This window comes from Hoplias malabaricus, chromosome 3 (assembly GCF_029633855.1).
Source record: "Hoplias malabaricus isolate fHopMal1 chromosome 3, fHopMal1.hap1, whole genome shotgun sequence".
In the NCBI taxonomy this organism is placed as follows: Eukaryota; Metazoa; Chordata; class Actinopteri; order Characiformes; family Erythrinidae; genus Hoplias; species Hoplias malabaricus.
The window spans coordinates 67,080,104-67,101,749 of record NC_089802.1 but is presented as its reverse complement, the minus strand read 5'-3'; the positions used below and the strand labels follow the sequence as shown (position 1 = coordinate 67,101,749).

The window sequence follows — 21,646 nt, the reverse complement described above, 5'->3', positions numbered from 1 at the left end:
GAAGAATGTGTTCCCCTTTTCATTCTTGCTTCCTCTGTGTTTCTACTTGACTTTTCCTTCCACTATTGCAGCTGTGACAGTCACTAGGGTGCTGACCTTGAATCACCTCATTTATTCAGTGATTTATAGTGCATATATGTGCTCCTGGACTACTGTAATTCTGAATTTGAATCCCTCCTATGACACTCAAATAAGCAATGGCTTGCATCAACTAAATTGTTTGGAAACAAGTACCTGGGCGCTGGTCCCTTATTTACATGTCAATGATCAAATAATACATCCGGTTTACTCTTGTATACATTTGTTGTGTTGTATTTAATGAAACGACATAATCGATCCAGGTATGAGACAAAAGAAAGAAGACATTACGTTGGCTCAGGTGCTATGTATTGTGTACTATAAAAATATTTATTTATTTATTATTATTATTTTTATATATTTTAAGTGTGATGGCTTCTCCTCCTCCCTCCCCACTGACATTCTGGAGGAGCAACCGCAGAGGAAACAGGGTGTTTCCATGGTGACAGCAGATGTGGGGCTGGTCACTATGATTCGGCAGGGTATCCTGGCCCTTCAGCTCCTCCCCCCAAACTCCACTGCGGGTGAGTAATACTCAGTAACATACGAACACCAACCCCCGAAACTTTTTTTGGCTAAATGTTTCTAGCCAATTAAAACAATCCCTGTGTCCGAAATGCCTCTCTATTCACTGTTCCCTATATTATTCACTATATAGTGACATATAGGGAACTAAATTCAGGAGGGTAGTGAATTATTTCGAACACTACTTCATGCGGGTTTTCAAAAAACAACACAGTGAATTATGCCGGTAGTGTCGCAATCACATAGCTTCAGGGACCTGAAAGTTGTGTGTTCAAGTCCCACTCCGGGTGACTGTCTGTGAGGAGTTTGGAGTGTTCTCCCGGTCTCCGTGTGGGTTTCCTCCGGGTGCTCCGGTTTCCTCCCACGGGCCAAATGCACACGTTGGTATGTGGATTGGTGACTCAAAAAAAAAAAAAAAAAAAAAAAAAGGTTTGAGTGAATATGTATGTGTGTGTTGCCCTGTGAAGGCCTTGCGCCCAATGATTCCGGGTATGCTCCGGACACACTGTAAGCCTGAATTGGATAAGCGGTTACAGACAATGAATAATTGAATGATATCTGCTAGTGTACATGGGTTGTACACTACTTTTTGCAGTGCATTGTGGGATTATTTAAGTGCACTGAAAATTGTCCACTATGTTTTCGGACACTACCATAAAATGACGGAACCCCAAAATAGTGCACTACACAGTGAATCGGGCACAGTTTCGGACACAGCTAATGTATTTTTGTGAAATAAAGACCTGTCTTTAATGATGTATATTTTTATAGGTAGTCATTATAGTAAAGTGTGTATTCTAAATGAACAAATTCACCTAAATTGCAAGGCTTTAGGCTTGTTGAGCTGTCTTACATCTGTGCGTTATAAAACGATTTGCTGGATAATTGAATGAAAATTATCTCTGGGTGAAATTAATGTTGTGTGACTATTTTCACAAATGTCTGTATGACACAGAGATGCTAAAGATAATACTCCTGGGATCCTATAATTTTTAATGCCATTAGGATTTATTGTCATGGTTTTGCTTTTGAAGCTTTAGCTGAATGGTACGGCAGGTTTCTTGGACAGATTCTCTGGGGTATATGAGTGTTTTTGAACTTGTAAGAGACCTGTTCATAAAATAAGAGTTAAACATTAGAAATATTCCCTGCAGGTATAATTATAATCACAGATGGAGTGACAAGTGTACCAGATGTGGCTGTGTGTGAGGCTCTACTGAACCAGCTTAGAAGTGGAACGATCGCATGCTCCTTTGTGCAGGTATGGCACAGATTTTAGCACAAATAAATACTTCTACTGATCATGATCATCATCTAGATGTAGCCGAAAAATGTATTGTACTACTTTATCAAAGAATACAAAACTATGTCCTCATTTACACTGTTTATCTTTACATAAATTCTCCTGGTCCTCTGCTCCTTACTTACATGCTTTAAATGTTTTTGTTCAAATGCAGTTTATATCTTAGGAATGCCTTGATGATATTAGATGACACATTATGAAACAGGTCAGAAATTATGCAGTGCATGGGGACTGTGCTTAAATGGTCATTTAATATAAATGTACACACCTAGTAAACAGTAAGAGCCCATTTTGAACATTGTGATTTTAAGTTGAAAAGCCTGAATTCCTCAAAGAAGACGTATTATGATAAGAAAAAATTCTTTTCAGTGCATTAGCACATTAATTTTTGTATCTGGAGAACCTACAAGATTAGATTTTGTGGTCTGCCTGACACTGAAATTATGGGATAGGTATCGTTTTGATTTTGTGCTGCATCTTACAAAAATTTAGAATTGTTCCGCCTCCTCATCTGAGTTTCTCCCGTCACAGAAATTGCTCCGTGTTTATGTGAGAGGGCAGAAACAACAGAACAACCTCGACAAGCCATGAGTACTACGTGTAATGATTAAATATGCTGAACATGTGAATGGAAAGTAGGGCTGTACCATTTTGTAATGTTTGTGATAATATTGTCATAATTTTTTAAACTATATAAAAAAACCAGTATTGTGATATTCTGACTTGTTCATATAATGACTCAGCACAGCAACTATTCTGTGTTTGTTTCGTTATTTACTGTGACGTTTTAAGTGTACTTTTTGTATAATTGTTTACTTTTGCGCACACACAATTTTTTGCACTTTGGTTGTGTGACACATTTATATGCTATGTTATTGTTTTATACAAAACAAGAATCTTGGTAAATTACAGTTTACAAACAAGCAAGGGTTTTTTCATATCACCAAGAATATCGTTATCTCCAAAATACCCTGAAATATCGTGATATTTTTTTAGGGCCATATCGCCCACCCCTAATGGAAAGGTGAAAATGAGTAAAAACCATAGCTTTTGCATCCTTGCTCCTATACCACCAGGTCTCGTACTTAGGAGCTGTGGCTTAATTTAAAGAAATGGGCACTAAAACCAGTCATTCTGATCAGGCCTGTTTAGACTCGGCGAGAATGGTGCTGTGTTGTTTAATCCTCGTGGTATTTTGTCCAAAGCATGTTGGACAACAGATGTTTCCTTAAGACTCCAGGGGACTGTGGTGACTTGTAGGAAATATCTTCATTGAACATAAAGCTACTTCAAGACTAATGAAAAATTTGAAGGTTAAATAGGTTTAATTTATTGAATACTTTTTCAGCCTCTACATAATCCATAGGTTTGCTCTCTTCACTGTTGTTGTAAGATGCAGCCAAAATTAGCATGCTTATGAGTGTCCAATCATTTGACAGCCTCTGGATATCAATTACTGATATCTCAAAACCTCGGAACTCAATTATTTGAAAAAGGATAATTACATTCAGTGGACTCGTTGAAAATTTTTCAAATAAAGTTCCAGTTTCACAAATTTATAATATTGTTGTATTCCAATGAACTGTTATGAATTGTATTTATAATTTACTTTTTTTTAATTTATTTTTTATTTTTAATTTATTTTTTTTGTTTGTTTTGTTGACTGTTAGGTAGGAGGGGCTTACTCTTATGACTGCAGTTTTGGCTACATCCCCAACGTGGAGCTGATGAAGTTTATTTCCATGGCGACCTTTGGCTCATACTTGTCCATGTGTCCTGAGCCGACTCAGGTGGGACAGGAATTGAACACATATCATCGGGCCTTCCTCACCTATTCCTTCCTTCGCACCAATGAGTCTATCAACCCTGATTACTACTGTTGTAAGTATCAGGTTGACATTAGGGCCAGACCTGTAGAACCTTTTTAAATGTTTTCCCTCTATTGTTTCTTTATTGGGCTCTCAGGACTTTAACTGAAATAGATTATTATATTCACTGTGCTGTTTCCTGTTGACTGGGGCGTTTGATGTTTTTTGGCTCTAGTTTTATCTTTTTTTATCAGTTATCTGTTTTGAAATACTGACCAATTATTCATTCATTCATTATCTGTAAGCGCTTGTCCAGTTCAGGGTCGTGGTGGGTCCAGAGCCTACCTGGAATCATTGGGCACAAGCCAAATACACCCTGGAGGGGGCGCCAGTCCTTCACAGGGCAACACAGACACACACACACACACACACACACACACACACACACATATATATTCACTCACGCACTCTACTGACCAATTAGAATTACTTATATAGTATTTCTGTAGTGATTAAAGTACATGGGATATTGAACACCTACCTTGTATCTGCGCTCATTGTCCATTTTTTCAGCTCCACTGACCATAGAGGAGGTCTTAATAATTCTACAAATACAGACTGTAGTCCACCTGTTTTTCTGCATACTATATCCCCCTTTTATGCTGCTCTTCAATGGTCAGGATTCCCACAGGACTACCACAGAGCAGGTATGATTTGGGTAGTGCATACTCAGCGCTGCAGTGACACTGACATAGTGGTAATGTGCTATTGTGTGTTGTGCTGGGACGAACTGAACAGATGCAGCAGTGCTGCAACATTGTCAGGACAGTGAGTGGACATGTGAGCAGACAGCAGCATTGCTGTGTCTGATCCATTCTTACCAGAGAATGATCCACCACCCAAACCATACCTGCTCTGTGGTGGTCTTGTGGGGGTCCTGATCATTAAAGAACAGGGTGAAATGGGGATAAAAAAGTATTCAGAAAAACAGGTGGACTACTGTTGTAATTGTATAACTACAAAGTACTTCTGTATGGTCAGTGAATGTGATAACATGGACAGTGAGCATATATAAAGGTAGGTGTTCCTAATCCAGTGATTGTTCATAGAATAAACACTATAAATGCGAACGTTATGTATGTGAATATGTGCTGAGACGTGTACATGTAAATGTACCTATGTAGAATCTTAAAAGAGAATGTGTTTGGTTTGAGAGACTAAGTAAACATGCAGAGGAGAATTTGGAACAGTTTACCAACCTTTTTTGCAGAAGTTACACTTTTCTGTTTCTTTCGGAGGTCACGGGTTATAAGTTTTTGTTCTGTTATGTTGTTTTGAACCATAACCAAAATTTGTCATGTTACTTTTAAATTGCTATTACAGGAAGTGAAAATGTTTATCTATCCATCTGAGGCTGCTTTTACTTTCACATCCAATAGCTGGTCAAATTAGTCAAACCACACAAGGGCCTTGGTGGAATAGTTTGGATTATGTATATGTGAAAATACACAGGGGAATCAAAATTTTAAGTGCGCTTATGGATAAGTGAATATTGTTGATTATCTTGTAACAAAGACACGTTTATCTCTTTGAGTATAAGATTTAGGCAGTTTTATGTTTAGTTTTACCTTCCAAAAATACTTAGTCAATAACATGTAAGTAATTTTTGACCAATACATTGAAAGAACTACAGCAAAAAGTTTATGGTTTACCCCCTGATGCCTGCAGCATATTAAACATATTCAAACAATATAGAGTAGAATTTACTACTGTGTTGCTATTACTTTTCACAAAAACTAATCATTATAAACCCAAGAAACCGAGTAATGAAGCATTCTAATAAAACGTTTGAAACAAAAATACGACAACTTAGAAATTGACCTATCCCCAGCAGAGAACCTGCAGAGAATTTTGAATGAAACAATCTTATAACAAAGACCCTGTACTGTTCTACTGTTCAAAATGCTTCACACATTCTCTGTTAGGGACAGGTCAAGACTGCACTAATGTTCTTTGGTCTGAAGCAAAAATCTATGTGTGTGACCACAGTACATTTTTCCACTGTACACTGGTTCATACAATATGCATCAGAACCCAGAATAGTCAACAGCAATTCTGTATACACATAACGTAAGTTTCTTCCATTGGCACAGTAAAAGTTTAAACTTTAGTTTGTGGATGCAACTATGTATTATAGTACTTAACAAGGGTTTTCCAAAGTGCTCCTGGTCCCATATGTTTCATTACTATTAATGTGTGACATTTTTGATGCAGTTCCTGAGGCATCGGGGATCATTTATTCAGACTTACAATAAGACTTGGCCCTTGCCCTTTTAAAAACGTATTCTAGCAAATTCTTTCAATCTTTTAATTCAGTGACAGTGTTATGTCGAAATTGCTGTGTTTCTTTCTTAAAGAAATATATATAGATCTTTTCAGAAAAGCCAGTTTAATTAACAGTTGTTTACTCCAAGATGAGTGCACAGGAGTAAGGAGAGATGGGACAGAAATTCTCTTTATTCTCCGTATTGTTTTCAGGATTTTTGTGCATTTATCCAAGCTTATTGTCTGTTTTACTCAGTTTAACCTTGTATTTATGCTCTCACATAAAAGCAGAACTGGCTGATTGAATGGAGATACTCAGCTGAGGGGGACGTATAGTTCTTAGTCTAAGCACTTGATTTTGGAAGCAGAGCAACGGATATATTTACCAAAAAAAAAAAAAAAACACACAGTATATGTGTCAAAACCTGCAGTAATGTATCGGCAGTCTTCCGTGGAACAAACAAAAATACATTACTTGGGATATAGTCGCTTCACAAAATGTGATTTATACCATCCCTTGAGGCTCCTGTCTCTGGATTAACAAATAGCCACATGCAGATAACTAATTGTATATATATTTTGTTCACACTATGTGCAATACAACCAAAATATATTTAAAAATCAGATTTATTTTTCCTCCATACCATTCTGTCTTTAAGTTACAATTTAATGTAAAACTTTTAATTTAAATTCTCTATTTCAGCATTCAATTTCACATTTTAAGAATGATTTATTTCAGATGTTCAGATTCAGGTGGTTTTTCCAGGAAAAATATGTTAACATGTTTGTAAAATGTGTTGCAATATGTCTGTATTTTTGTGTTTTTTTTTTTTTTTTTTTTTTTTTTATTATTATTATTATTATTTTGTTTAACTTCTGTGTCTTGTTTTAAGTTTCCCAGCACAAGCTGTTTAACGAGCACCTGGTGTCAGCAAGTGGCAATCCAGCTTTAGTGTTGCGGAGAAAAAAACACACAGAGAAAGAAGTCCATGCTGAGCTTATAAGTGTACTCTCCGTCAGACTGAGGGAGGGATACACCATTCGAGAAATCAACTTCACCAAAGGTAAACACCAAAACAATGAAAACACCACAATGCCAAAATGACCCACTTACCCCAGTGCTACTACATCTTTGAAAGCATTTGTGCTCAGTACCTCAGTGGCACCAAGATGGCATACCATATCACTACCATGACAAAACATCACAATGCCACACCAGCAGAAACTACATCGCAGTAGAAGACCAAATCATCACACCACCAAAAAAACCACAACACCAAAACACAATCCAAAAAATGGCATCTTTCTACAACTCCCCTAAAATGCCTTGGCATCACATTGTGATAACTTCCATGATAGTAAAACATCAGAGCATCACGTTCCAAAACTAATCGCCCAAACACTTTAGTGCCATGCAGGTGAAAACTCAACAGCAGAAAAACACCACAACTCTGAAACAACACAATATTAATATTCTTATTCACCCAAAGTCCAGCAACCTCAAAGTCCCAGAGCTGCTCTGAAGCTCTGTCTGTTTCTGGAATCTCGATTTGGTAATAAAATGGTGTGCATATGTCTCTTTAAGTTTTTTGTCTTTCTCTGTCTCTAATGTTTTCTCTCTCTTCTCTTTCTCATTGATTGAGCTTTATAGACATGTCTGTTTAACATAGATCATGCCAAAGCATGAATCATGTCTGTAGCTGAAATTGTTTTGTTTTCGTTAAAATTCTACTTCATTAATAATCAAGACACATTTTTTCTCTCTCTCTCTCTCTCTCTCTCTCTCTCTCTCTCTCTCTCACTCACTCTTTGTCTCTCTGTATCTGTTTTTAGGAGGCACACAACTCGAGGTGAAGCTGGTGTTGCTATGGAAACACAACATGCGTATAGAATATGTTGCAGTAGCTTGCTGGCCACTGCTGCCAGTTAAGCGCACCACATGGGTGGAGGTGACGATGGAGGGAAGTTACGACATACTTCATGATATCAGCTGCACCCTGCGCAAACCCATCACTAGCCCGTACCGTACCTCAGTCATTCGCCGCTTCTGGAACACACTGCAAAGGTCAGTGCTGTAATATTAATACATTCCCTTTACTAGCCGTTTTGCTTGGGTCCATTTTTTCCCCTATCTATTTTATTTTTGCCCATTCTTGCTGGGTACATGACTTTAGCTACTCAAATTTGTGGTGGCTGTTGTCTCATAATGTACCAAGGAGACAGAACTTGACAGGACAGTTAAGCACACACTGTCTGTGTCTATAAGTTGGTGAGCCACAACTCCTCTTTGCTTACAAAGACTGAGCCTTTGTTGGATGCACCTTTTTTATTTTACTTTTATATTGACGTGCCTATTGTGGAATGCTTCTAAACAGTGTTAATTAAATATTGCATAAGCTTTTCACTCTTTTTGTGCCTCTACCTTTTACTTTTTTGGAGTGTGTGGTAGGCATCAAATTACATTAACAAAATACAGTGAAGTTTAATTCTTTGTACTTTAGTAAGTTAAATGTGCAAGATAATCAATAAAAGAGTCTTGTTTTTGCTGCATGGTACAAAATCTAAGTTTGTAGGGTAATTTTCATTATATTTTAATTCTCTTAAACTTTTCAGAATCAAAACTTACATCAAATTAACAAAGGTACATTAAACCCCTACTGTATTGTTTTGTTGCTGCTTCAAATTCAAAATCAGATTTTAAGTGACTTTGTCCTATTTGCCTGCAGCATTAATCAGACAGACCAAATGCTGGTGCACCTGCAGTCTTTAAACTCCATCCCAGAGCACTACACCATTCCTGAGAGTACGAAAAATGGCGTGCCACTGTTTTACATCCCACCTGGATCCACAACACCGGTTTGTACTACATTTCTGAGATTCTTTTCAGACCATAAACAGAGCAAGCTGCGCAACTTTGACTAGAAAGAAGACATATTACTGTGGAATTATGGTATTGTTGGATGAAGAGTACACAACTGATCTTGAACATCATTTGGTGGATTGGAAGTTAAGCAGTTAATTCTGTAATGAAAATATTTATTGTTTTTTTTTTTTTCATGAATTTCAAGGTTTAAACTTTCGTTGCCTTCTAGTCTAAAAAACCCTCTCCTGAATGCAGTGCTGGTTCCTGTGAACTAACAAACATTTTTAAAAAGAGAACTCTTGTATTCACTGGTTTAAAAGCCCAACAATTAGTTATCTGCATGTGGCCATTTGTTAATCCAGAGACAGGAGCCTCAAGGGATGGTATAAATCACATTTTGTGAAGCGACTATATCCCAAGTAATGTATTTTTGTTTGTTCCACGGAAGACTGCCGATACATTACTGCAGGTTTTGACACATATATTGTGTGTTTTCTTTTTTGTTTTTTTTAAACTTGACTTTGTTACACCAGGCCCTGCCCCCTTCAGTGAGATTGCATCATTTACTTTTTTCAGGGGAAAAGTGTACATGATGTGATGTTTTGTTCTCTCTTAGGTCCTCTCCTTACAGCACAGTGGCTTGAAAGACTCCAGCCAATCACAGTTTGCCTCCTATTGGAAGCCCATTCTCTCCATGGATGCAAACTTTTGGCAGCGCTGGTTACATATGCACCGAATAGCCATCATCCTGGAGCATGACATGTGAGTTTATTTGAATTATTCATGGTTAAGGCCTAAACAGATTTACATCTCTTCCAGACTATATTTCAAACACCTGTTCACACTGCTAGAGGGTTTTTTTAAGCATTTGTCCACTTACTTTTATTATTCCAATAAGTTAATACAGTCCCTTGTGATCTTAATGAAAGCCCAGTAAAATGGTTTTGTTAAAATACGACAAGGATAAAAACTCTCTACGTTTTTTCTGTTATTTTTACTAATGGACAAAATATTTATTTTATGTAAATAACAGTATGTCATAGGCTGTCTATGGGGGAATCACTTTTCCTTTTTTGACATTCCCTTTATGGCATGAAGATATGCTTGTGTGCACGTAGTTGCAGAAGAACATGCACATTCATCACTGAGATGCACTTGCACTCGCTTACTGCACTCGGGTTTTCAGTTGGGTGGGTTGTGACTAGGGCTGGACAATAATTCAATATTAATACATATTGCAATATTAAATGTTTCAATGACTAAGATTTTTATACACATTTTCAGTATTTTAATATATTTTATTTACAGCATCTCTCACTGACTGACGGTAATCACAGTACACTGCCATCAGTTCATTGCACTCAATTTTAAAGTTAGTTTAATAAATATTAACATTGACAAAGCCAAGAGGTTATTGTTTGATGGTGTTTCTTTGGCTATTGTATTGTTCAAATCGCTATCAGAATTATATCGTATTGACTGAAATTAAGAAATATATTGTGATATCAATTTTCGCCATATCGTCCAGCTCTAGTTGTGACAGTTTTGGGACTGGGTCAGGACAGTTTCTATCAGAGAATTCAATTGGCTAGGAAAAAAAGAGGAGAGGATAAATGATCCAAAATCTGATTTGAAAACAGAAAATAAAACTGCAAGGAAATGAAATAAAAGATAATGCTCTATTTGTATGTTTTTAGTAGATTTTTCCAAAGTAATTCTTGAACTAAGCCAGGTACCCTGGTGATTGTGAAATAGTTCACACAATTTCCTTCTTACCTCTAGTCTAAGCCAGTCAAGACATGTTTGTGTTTGGTCTCTGAAATTTTCTTAGCAGGTTTCTTAGCAAGTTAGCAGTGTGCAAACAGCAACCCTTGCCTTAAACCCCATATGTTGATTAAGTATTCTCAAACATTTACATTTACATTTATGCATTTGGCAGACGCTTTTATCCAAAGCGACTTACAAAAGAGGATCTAACATTCGAACTACAGCACAAATTATACAAAATACCTTACATTAAGTGCAATATGCCAACAGAGCAACAGAGCAAGCAAACAGACTTGCTTGTTGTTGTTAGGACATAAAACTACAAAATTATATCTTTATAACAGAAGGATAAACAATCTTAACTTTGAAGTTAATGGAGCAAATAATTGTGTGTTTAATTTATGTAAGAAAATGTAAAAAAATTACAAAAAACACAGTGGCCTCAGATTTTCTCAACAGCAGCATTGTGGTTTCTAAAGTACTCATAAGGACATATTCTTAACCATCCAACTATATTTGGCATAGGGGAAAATCATGAATATTTTGATGAATTGCTGCTTTAAGACAATTTACCATATGCATTTCTCCTTTCTGCAGCCCTGTTCCAAAACATGTACACAACGCAGGCAGTAATGGCAGGTTCAGTACAATTCAGTGCAGAATAGCCCATTCAGCACTGACTTCTCTACTGCGAGACTGGAGCAGTTTTGTTCTGGTGGAGGGCTACTCCTATGTCAAACTTATTTACAGGTAACAGGCACACACTCTCACTTGGACAAGACATGGAAATGGAAGTGAATGCTCATAGAGGGCCTGATGTACTCTTATCTATTAAGTCCATTTCAGGTTAAAGGCATTCAGCGGGTCTGTGTTATATACAGCACAGACATACAAGCATTAATGTGCAGTTTAGGGGCATGCTTATAGAGAAACAAATGGACATTTCTGTCTCTCATGCACTTATGTAGGAATTGCATAAAATGGGATATATATATATATACTGTAAGTTTGCTTTTATGTGTCAAATTTGGGATTAAAAGATTTGTGATTACAGTATCCCCAGTCTACAGTGTCCAGGCTTGAAAGATTTTCGAAACTTACCAGCAGTTTAACAACTGCACTCGTATGAACATCAGGTCCAGAGTATTTTAACAGTTCATGTTAAGAGAAGCTATATTTTTTTCATTAGCTTTTTCAGGCTGGATTTATTTTTTTTCCAATATTCCTATCAGCATTTTCTAATGATATGAGATTGACATGGATAACAGCTTGTACTGTAATCTCTAATGGTGCTATACACATTTAAAGAGTATATGCTGAAAGTTTAAAAATATTGTGCTTTTGATGAAAAAACATAGTATTTCATATGTATAAAATTGTATGATTTTTTTTTCTTCCTACAGTGCTGCTAACCAGACACCCATCTCCTTCTATTTGGTGCGTCTTATTTCCAAAGCCCCCTGCATGGTGCTACGCTTGGGCTTCCCCATAGGAACGATAGCCCACACAAGAAACAAGGTACATATGCAATAAAATACTAAAAATATTCTTTTGTATAAAGCTTCTTTAAAGACGCTTTCAGTTAAATTGTTTAAATCTTTTATGTGGTTTCCTAGTACATCATGTAAGATTATACTTGTAAAAACATTTTCACACATTTAATTTCCAAAAATACTTAATGAGAATAAGATAAAAATGTACTTTTCTGTTCCTTTGTCCAGATTGTAGATGATCTGCGAGAGCAGATTCTCAGGCTTCGTTTTCCTCACCGTGTCCAGAATAAAGAAGCCACACCAAAAACCAAACGGAAAGTGCTGGGTAACGCCTCTCCATCCAAATCCCCCCCTCTTCCAGTACCAAAACCTGCACTGTCTGACCGGCCCTGTGTGGTCATCATCAGCAAACCTCTGGAGAAACTGCTGATCAGGTATGAGAAGCTGCCAATGGATTTCCGTACGCCCTTCATATTAAACATGGAGCCATTCGCTCAGCCACCCAGCATGACTACTCCCCTCAGTGTGGCGGCCAGCCGAACTGCTTCCTCCACTTTGGCCTCACTGTCCCGATACTTCCTGCACCAGCGCTGGGTGTGGACAGTGCACAGTGCACCAGGGGCTGCTGTATCTCTGCAGGCTGTTGCCCACATCCTCTCCATGCTGTCTGAGTAAGTACAACACAAACAATTAGGGGTGTTAAAAAGTGCTGAACAAGATGCACCCACTTTAAAACATTTGATTGGACCAATAAGCCGAAACGTTTTGACCTCCTGGGTGGCACGGTGGCACAGCAGCTAGTGTTTCACACTCACTAACTCACATTGCTAAAAGTTGAGATATCTGAGGATGCTTTTTGTTTTTTACTGTACTCAATCTTTATTTTGTTTAGTCACATTTAGAATTGTTAAATATTTTAAAACAGTTTGTATTCTGCTTCTCTGTGAATAGCTCCTTCAGACTGAATTGTAGGGAAATATAAAAATTCATGGTACATAGAGTTCCAAAGAATTATAATTTAATAATGTGATATGAATGTGAATTTAGACTCCTACTTCTATTCTGAGCACAAAGAAATATTAATAGGGTAAATGTGCATATATAATTGTGTTGTTGTGAATGAAAATTAGCTGTGGGTTTATTTGTGTTCTTGCAGGATTCGTCTGTCTGAGGGGTTCCACTTTGCTGCCAGTGGTGAGGGAATTGTCAACATGGTGATAGAATTGCCAATGGCCGTCAAAACACCCAAGGTACCACTTAAAACACACACACACACAAAAATCATATAACGTATATGCCAATAAACAGCTGTAATTCACAAGCAGTGTCACTGTTACACAGCTCCAGGGACCTGGGGTTGTGGGTTCGAGCCCCACTCTGGGTGACTGTCTGTGAGGATTTTGGTGTGTTCTCTGTGTGTCTGCGTGGGTTTCCTCCGGGTGCTCAGGTTTCCTTCCATGGTCCAAAAACACACGTTGGTAGGTGGATAGGTTACTCAAGTGCCCCTAGGTGTGTGTGAGTGAATGTGTGTCACCCTGTGAAGGAATGATCCCCCTCCAGGGTGTGTTCCCGCCTTACGCTCAGTGATTCCAGGTAGGCTCCAGACCCACCCCTACCCCTAATTGGATAAGTAGTTACAAACAGTGAATGAAGGAATGAATGAATGAACCAATAGAAACTGTCCACACTGACTTAAAATTTGTTCATATTAACTTGAATTAAAAGGGCATATTTTGCCCCTATTTCCACAAGTTAACACAGTTCCAAACAAAACAACCCTGTCTGAACCTTCTAATTCCTGTTTAGAATGGCCAATTTCAGTGGCTGTTGAGAATGAGCCTCTGTTTAGTCCAAACATGTGGTGCATTTGGTCCGTTTATTTATATATATATTTCTCCATGCTTTTTTGTTTGTATTGCTCTGTTTAACCTAATTTCTTTGCTCTCACATTAATGTGGGTCTATTGCTGTGATTGGAGGGACTCCAACAGGTTCAGCGCTGTAATTGGAGACTAAGACAAGGTGGCAGGACAGTTCTAAAGTACATGTATGAAGTCAATTGTGGGAGAAAAATTTAGTTCCTTTCAAAATATAAAACTGAAATTGAAAGTTTATTGCGATTGAACTTATAAAAATGAGCATAAAATTAAACAAAATAAAAATGAGCATAGCGATTTATTTTTTTCCAGGGAAATACTTCAGATTGTCTTATCGGGTGTTCACCAATGAGAACACTGATAGCACTGTCTCTTTGTTAACTGTAGCATTAATCTTTCAGGGTGATGCTTAAGTTATTGAACTTGTAAAATCCCCCTTATTTCTGCAAAAAAAAAAGAAAAAAAAAAAAAAAAAAAGACAAGGCTTGAACATGGTGCTACCTAGCGTGTGTGTATGACTTTGCCCACGTCATAACAATTCTGATGTAATAGAGCAACACACAGAAAAGTATTAATGCTTTACTTGAACGATTTATTTGAAGTAAGCGTTACTTCTAGTTCACTACTGATTAATAATCTCTTAATATGATATATGCATATATTTAATTTCATTCAAATTAACTTTTAATGATTGATATATTCATTCATATTTGAAATTTAAAGAAACACCTTTAGTAAAGGAAATGTAATGCATGTGTAGAACAAGAGTGAAATAGATTAAGTGTAACATAAATGTTACATAAATATGTCATAAATAATTTACACTTATATATAATATAACTTACACACCAAGGTGCAGTATTTGGTAGTAACATTTTGAGCATGTTGTGATTCATATTTTCAGGGTTTTATATTTTTGCCTCAGGTACCAACTCTAATGTGTTCTGTTTTATTTGTATGTGTGCAGGGGATCCCAGCAGTCCAAGATACAGAGCACCACACCTGCATCGTCCAGTACATTCTGTTCCCACCCCAGTCCACCTCAACCAAGGACAGGTAAGAACATCCAAACTGCCCTTGAGAGTTTTTTTCATTTATTTTACTTTAATTAATTGTTCTCTTGAATCTGAGACAGAAAACTGTCCGTTTCATTTTATATTTTATGCTGTTCTGTGTAAAACATGGATTCTTTTTCAGTCTGTGGTGGGATGTTCTTTAATTTGAATTCATTAGCATCTTCTCCATCCTTCAAATCAAATGTTTCTTATTTCATTCTGTATTTGATGGTTGTAATATTTTCTTCTTTTACATCTATTTTGTTCTGGAAAATATTGCTTATTTCAGACAGAGTTGTCGTGATATCTAATTGAATAGAATTTTGACATTAACATTTCTTTTGCAAATTCCCAAGACAGGTGTACATATAGATGTAGTATCCTCACTAGCTAAGCTTAAAAGTTTACTAATAAAGGTACTAATAAACACAATAGAAATTGCAGTCATAAAAAGACAAAAAGGAATTATCAAAAAAAAGTTCCTAAAAAAACACATGTTCAGGAAATCGTTAAAAAAAAAAAAAAAAACCAAAGGGACTCTTTCCAATTTGCTAGGCCTTCTCTCTCTCTGTTCATGGCGAAGAGACCTCCAAACGTTGAAAAGCATGAAAAGAGATGAGGGTATTGCTCTATTCCTGCTCCAATGAACTACTGACTTATTTCTGCTGTTCAGAGTAATCAAGGTGATTACAAATTACAGAGTAAACATTGGGGAAACTGGTAACTGCATGAAAGTAAACACAGACTGAATTCACCACATAACTAAACAACTCGAGTTACATATGAGTTTCTATAGTACATCAAACTTCAGCCACTTAAATTTTTTTTCCATCAAACATACCATCTCACCTTAAAATACATGGAGCTTCTGAATGTAAACAAATCAGAGAGAACTGTGGTTTCCCACAATCATAGATTTTGTCTTTAAAGAAGCACTATGTAATACTTTTACATTACAATTAAAGCTTCAAAAATGTTGATTCTCTGATAGGCAATAGGAAGAACAGAACATCTGTCATTGCTACTATTGGTTCAGCATTGCAGGAACTGCACTATGTAACCTCGGAATGGGGGTAGCAAACCACCCTCAAATCCCACCACCCTCCCCATTGATTTCAAAACAGTACTGTAAAAAAGACCCAAGAGCAGAAATCTCTAATTTTGCTCAGTGTTCCTTTTAAGTGCTTCAGTGTGGTGTAAAATTAACCACATGGGTTTTGCACTTCTAAAAACAACCACAACCAAGTGACCGTCTGGCATGCTACTTTGTGTGTTTGTTTGTGTGAATGGTTGCTAGAACTCATATTAGGATTGAATATCAAGCCTTGTGCTCCTCTTCAGTTTCTCCACAGATGATGATAATGACACAGAAGTAGAGGCCATAGACGTGGACACTGAGCTGAACCTAGTAACAGAGTGTTGGGTGGAGCCGCAGAGTGGCACCGTCTGGAGTCCTTCTGAACAGCACAGACACTTCAGGAACCTTACTTACCAGGAGATCCCTCAAGCCGTCAGTACCAACCCACAGCCACATGGTTCAGAAATTACAAAAGCATCTAGTCAATTAGAAGTTTTTAGTAAACGCAGACATGTCTGAACAGGGGGTTGATTCCCTTTGGATTTATATGTTCAGGCTGTCAGGATCGTGGGGCGGACTGATGGAGGCGGACGCACTTGCCAAAACACAGACAAATTTTATTTATAAACAATAAATAACAAAACAGAGACAGACTAGGATAACATGACAGAATACTTATAGAAAGACCTAGACAGAGAGACGTGAACAGATAGGAAACTGGACTGACAGGGAACTTGACAGAGAAATCTAGACTGAGGGAGCTAAACAGACAGAGAGCTAAAAAGAGACCTAGACAGCAAGAGCTAAACAGAGATCTATACAGACAAACCAAACAAGCACACAGAGCATATAGAAGAAACAGACAGACATAAGCAGGGAGGTCAATCAAGGAACAGACATGCGAATATGGAATGTCCAACAAGAGGAAGAGAGACAAGGAAACTTAGATACACCACACAGACAAGGGACACCTGGAACAGATAACGAGGGGGCAGGATTACAAATCACACTCACGGGGACACTGACGAGGAGGCGGAACAAAGGCAGGACTAGGGCGGAGACATGAACAATAACAAACAGAGCCATGTGCAAGAGCACATGGCAGGGAAAAATGACAGGTCAAGGGCATGACACAGGCAGTACTACATACTGCAAATGGAATGTAATATGGTTCTTCTGAATTCCACAAAAAACACAGCATTTATTGCTTCTATAAACGTTATATATTACATTTAAATTTAAGTTGTTTTTTCCCCCTACGGGTATTATGAGACAACTGCGGCCCTATATACATTGTGTCCAAACACAGACATACGCTCTCATATTTGCATTTTGTGATCACTGTGAATAAATTGTAACATTTCCATTTTCCCACTTTATGCATTTTATTGATTTAATTTTATCATTTTAAATCTTCAAACTGTGGTTCCTGTTGTGGTGGTGGCATTTTATGGTGAAGGGACCAGTTTTGATACCTAAAGCATGCATGTTTTTAAACAAAAATAAAAGTAATTGGTTTGGAGGTTTACTTATGGAAGTGATGTCATGCAAAACTGATACTACATTAACCTAGTGTCTGAAACATTGTCTGTTTTTTTTTTTTTTCTCTTTCAGCTTTTTCCTCGTGATCTGTCCTGCATGTCCACTATGATGACTTTTGAGTATCTCATCCAGCTGTGTCTGAACAAAGATCAGGTGCATCCCCTAACTGGGAGCAAAGACTTGACAGGTCAGCAGTACACATGCCTGCTGGGAAGAAGAACTGGGCAATTTCTGGGTTCATTGTTTTCACCTGTGAAAAGTAGGAACAGCAGTGTTGGGAACAGTACAGTGAAATATATAATATATATATATATATATATTTATTATCTTCATTTACACACCCTGACTGTAGAAAATGTGTTTGTGTTTAAATTGAGGAATGGAAACATCAATATAGGAAAGGGTGGACACAACGCAAGACTGAAATATTAATAAATTAATGCCTTTAATTTCGTTATTAAATAAATTATTTTTCAGGTGAGACCTCAGCAAATACTCCTGCTGATGGAATAAACATGGTGCCTTTTCAGTTTGACCTAATGAAGCTCCTGCCCAAGTGCCAACAAATCGAGCTGTTCTTCTTCACCTTCAGCAAAGGTACTCCTACACCTCATGCACTCTTCACTCTCTCACTCTCCCAAAAGACCTCTTTTAGTATATGAATTCACACAGAGATGAAGGTTCATGCCCTGCATGCATAAATATTAACGACACAAGAACCCAGTATTTATTTTCCTTGAGCCATGATTCTCGGTTTAGGGTTTAATTCGATTTTTTTGTCCAGGATATCATTCTGTCCATTCTAGCGATTTCTGTAAAACATACTGTGTTTTTTCCTTCTATATCGAATATAGTAGAGGATGAGGATTCACTTGAGAGCAGTCACTCTCTGCCCAATGAGCTGCTGCTCAGCCTCTTCCATAGTTCCCTGCAGAATGAGTTGAGTGACCGGGAGATACCTTTGGATGATGGAGATCATGTGACTTTCATGCATCACATTCTGGAAAGAGAGAGGGATGGACATGTGGCTCCATTCTCATTACCTGTAATTAAAGGTTAGGAATGTTTTTGCTCATAAACATAGAATCACACCTAATAATTCCAAAATCAAACTTTTGTAGGTGGAATTACTCTTATTATTATTTTTTTTAACCTTTTTTATTTATTTGTTCATTGGTCATGTAACGTTAAAGAGGTTAACATGGTGCAGATAAGAAAAATCAAGTCACAAGATTTTATTATTACAATGAGAGTAAATTTATTGATGCATATTTCATACATTAGATAAATTTTTTGCTATAGATTTTTTTTATGTTGTTTATTATGTTTGCTTATGCTTGCATTATGTGTATGTCTGTATAGAAGAGTGTTTGAAAACACCAGAGAGACAAGATACAGTGTTGTCCTTCCACACCATAGGAAGCAGTAAGGAAGTGACTGGCTCCACCAGTACTCTGCAGGTACAGCAACTTCGTACACACAAAACTATTTATAAATGTGATGATCTAAATTTTGCATAACAAAACTTTGAACTCAGTTCACTAGAGTTAGTCTGTATTACAATATAGGTTATTCTGATCACACGTCACTTGAATTCTGTATAAATGTGCCAGTTTACCACTGGTGGTATTTATGGAATAATGCTCTATTTTTCATTTATATATTTTTTATTTTTATTTATAAAAACTGCTTTGATTCACATTCACCCATCATTTCCGGCTTATCTTTATAATTTATTATTAAAGGAACACTACATATATTGCTGCAACACCAACAAACATTCATTTATTCATTAAATCATTGCCTGTAAACGCTTATCCTGTTCAGGGTGGCAGTGGGTCCAGAGCCTAGGGGTGTCCGATATGACAATATCAGATTGAGAACAATAAGAGTTTGTCCACGATACACCATCACAGGGAGATCGCTGGATCAAAAAAACAAAAAAAACAAAAAAAAAAACACAAAGGATACCAGAGCTTACAAGAAAAAAAAAAAAAAACAACAGTTCAAAATAAAGTACAAAAAATAAAAAAATATGTGGATCTTTGCTATGGCCGTGTAGCTTGGGCATTTTTAACTTTAATGACGCGTCAATCAAGTCTGTAGACCAATCGGGTGATGCTCAACCAAGAAGGCGGGGAAGCAACCAGGCTTTGGCTCCTAACAGATGCGTACCGCGAGAGATGACACAGACAGTTTTATATGGCAACAGCAATCAAAATAAACAACTATCGAAACAATAAATACGTTTTCAAAGCTTAGATCCCTTTCACTGTCTGCCCTTTCTCTACTGAGACCACTTAAACACAGGAGGGGAGTGAGGTAAGTGGCCTCACTCTACAGCCAATCATGGAAAGCTCCCTCCTTACAACGTGTCTGGCCTTAAAGGGAAAGAGCACTGGGTTAGAAACAATACTAAGCATCAGAATAAATCTAGGTGAGTCAAAATATTTTTCCTGTTTAGTGAGCGTAAAAAGCCATTGGGAGAGGTGAGATAATTCAAGGAAGGTAAAATGTAAAATGTTGCCAATAAGCTTTGATAATAAAATATTTTTGTCTGCAGTAAAATTAATAATTTTTGTTGTGGAGAGGTTGGGGTCTTTGAAGACTCCAAAGGAAGATTTCAAAGAAGATTCCAAATTAAATTTAGATAAGTGCCTGAAATTGTTTGTTTTTTTGGATCATATTTTGACCACTAAAGATTCATTTTAATATCTCAAAAAATTCAGACGGCTTTTCAGTAACATTACTTCATAAAATTGTCTCTTGTTTACTCACTGCCTCAAGATTTGAAGTGTTAGAAGGTTAAAAACCAGCATAAAAAAGAATCGTGATAAAATTGAGATTATGATCCTACAAAAACAAAATCGTGATAATGTATTTTTGCCATATCATCAACACCTACGGGAGTCTCCCCGGGCAAATGCGGGAACAAACCTTGGAAGGGGCGCCAGACCTTTACAGGGCGACACACACCCACACATTCACTCACACACACACACCTATGAACACTTTGAGTCACCAATCCACCAACCAACTTGTGTTTTTGGACCGTGGGAGGAAACAGGAGCACCTGGAGGAAACCTACATGGACACAGGGAGAACACACCAAACTCCTCACAGACTTGAACACAGGATTGAACCCACAACCCCAGTCCCAGGACACTACCTGCTGTGCCACCGTGCTGCCTCATCAACAAACAATTCAATGCATTTTTAGTAGCATAGTTGTCACAATTTTTTTACATAAGTAAAAACTTTTTTTTAAAAGTGAAAAATGTACCCTTTTTGCTTGTGCAAATGACTTTAATCTTAGGTTGTGGGTATTTGTTTGTGTGTGTATCTGTGTGTTTGTACTGGCAGAGTTTCAGCAATGCAGATCTTGTGGATGAGGAGCCTGTGGTTGTTGATGGAGAAAACTCATCTCCTCTGTGGAAATGCTATGCTAAATGTATCAGTCCTCAGCAAGTCCTGCTAGTTTTCCTTCCAGCCACTTTCACTGGTAATAAAGCCAGCCCTTTTACAACTATTATCTTTATTCACAGTTACATACCACCCATCCTGTTGTTTCTCTTTTCAAAGCAGATTTGCTCAGAAATTTGACCCTACGTGTTTTAGTTACAGACTTAGTTTTTCAGTTCGGTCTCGCTAAATCTGAAAGGAGTCTGTTTGTGTGCTGGACCTGCATTCATGTTTTGTGCAGGCAATTTTAGACTTGTCCCTCCTGTTGACCAAAGCATTCCTCAGTTATTTCATTAAGACAGCAGGGGCCTCATTTATGAAACTCTGCATGGATTCTGGAGTGAAAGCGTGCATGCGCACACAAATAACCAGAAAATAGCGTACTCTCTGAAAAAGTCCGAACGCTGTTTTCTCTTTATAAATTACGCTTTTAGCACAATGCATAAATGGTCAATGTACATAACCTTGTGA

The 21,646-nt window shown here is 37.4% G+C and overlaps 1 protein-coding gene across 1 annotated transcript in view; it reads left to right on the top strand.

Annotated features, from left to right (window-relative positions):
* Positions 1 to 21,646, top strand: part of szt2 (SZT2 subunit of KICSTOR complex) — a 139,745-nt gene that overhangs the window by 5,592 nt on the left and 112,507 nt on the right. Inside the window, exons 6-23 of the mRNA XM_066662886.1 lie at positions 446 to 602; positions 1,758 to 1,864; positions 3,577 to 3,787; positions 6,933 to 7,103; positions 7,873 to 8,104; positions 8,766 to 8,895; positions 9,519 to 9,664; positions 11,267 to 11,419; positions 12,073 to 12,187; positions 12,391 to 12,833; positions 13,319 to 13,412; positions 15,006 to 15,094; positions 16,435 to 16,603; positions 17,786 to 17,900; positions 18,191 to 18,310; positions 18,568 to 18,768; positions 19,076 to 19,173; positions 21,077 to 21,215. Of these exons, the coding sequence (XP_066518983.1) occupies positions 446 to 602; positions 1,758 to 1,864; positions 3,577 to 3,787; positions 6,933 to 7,103; positions 7,873 to 8,104; positions 8,766 to 8,895; positions 9,519 to 9,664; positions 11,267 to 11,419; positions 12,073 to 12,187; positions 12,391 to 12,833; positions 13,319 to 13,412; positions 15,006 to 15,094; positions 16,435 to 16,603; positions 17,786 to 17,900; positions 18,191 to 18,310; positions 18,568 to 18,768; positions 19,076 to 19,173; positions 21,077 to 21,215 (2,890 nt within the window). The remainder of the gene's footprint in view (positions 1 to 445; positions 603 to 1,757; positions 1,865 to 3,576; positions 3,788 to 6,932; positions 7,104 to 7,872; positions 8,105 to 8,765; positions 8,896 to 9,518; positions 9,665 to 11,266; positions 11,420 to 12,072; positions 12,188 to 12,390; positions 12,834 to 13,318; positions 13,413 to 15,005; positions 15,095 to 16,434; positions 16,604 to 17,785; positions 17,901 to 18,190; positions 18,311 to 18,567; positions 18,769 to 19,075; positions 19,174 to 21,076; positions 21,216 to 21,646) is intronic.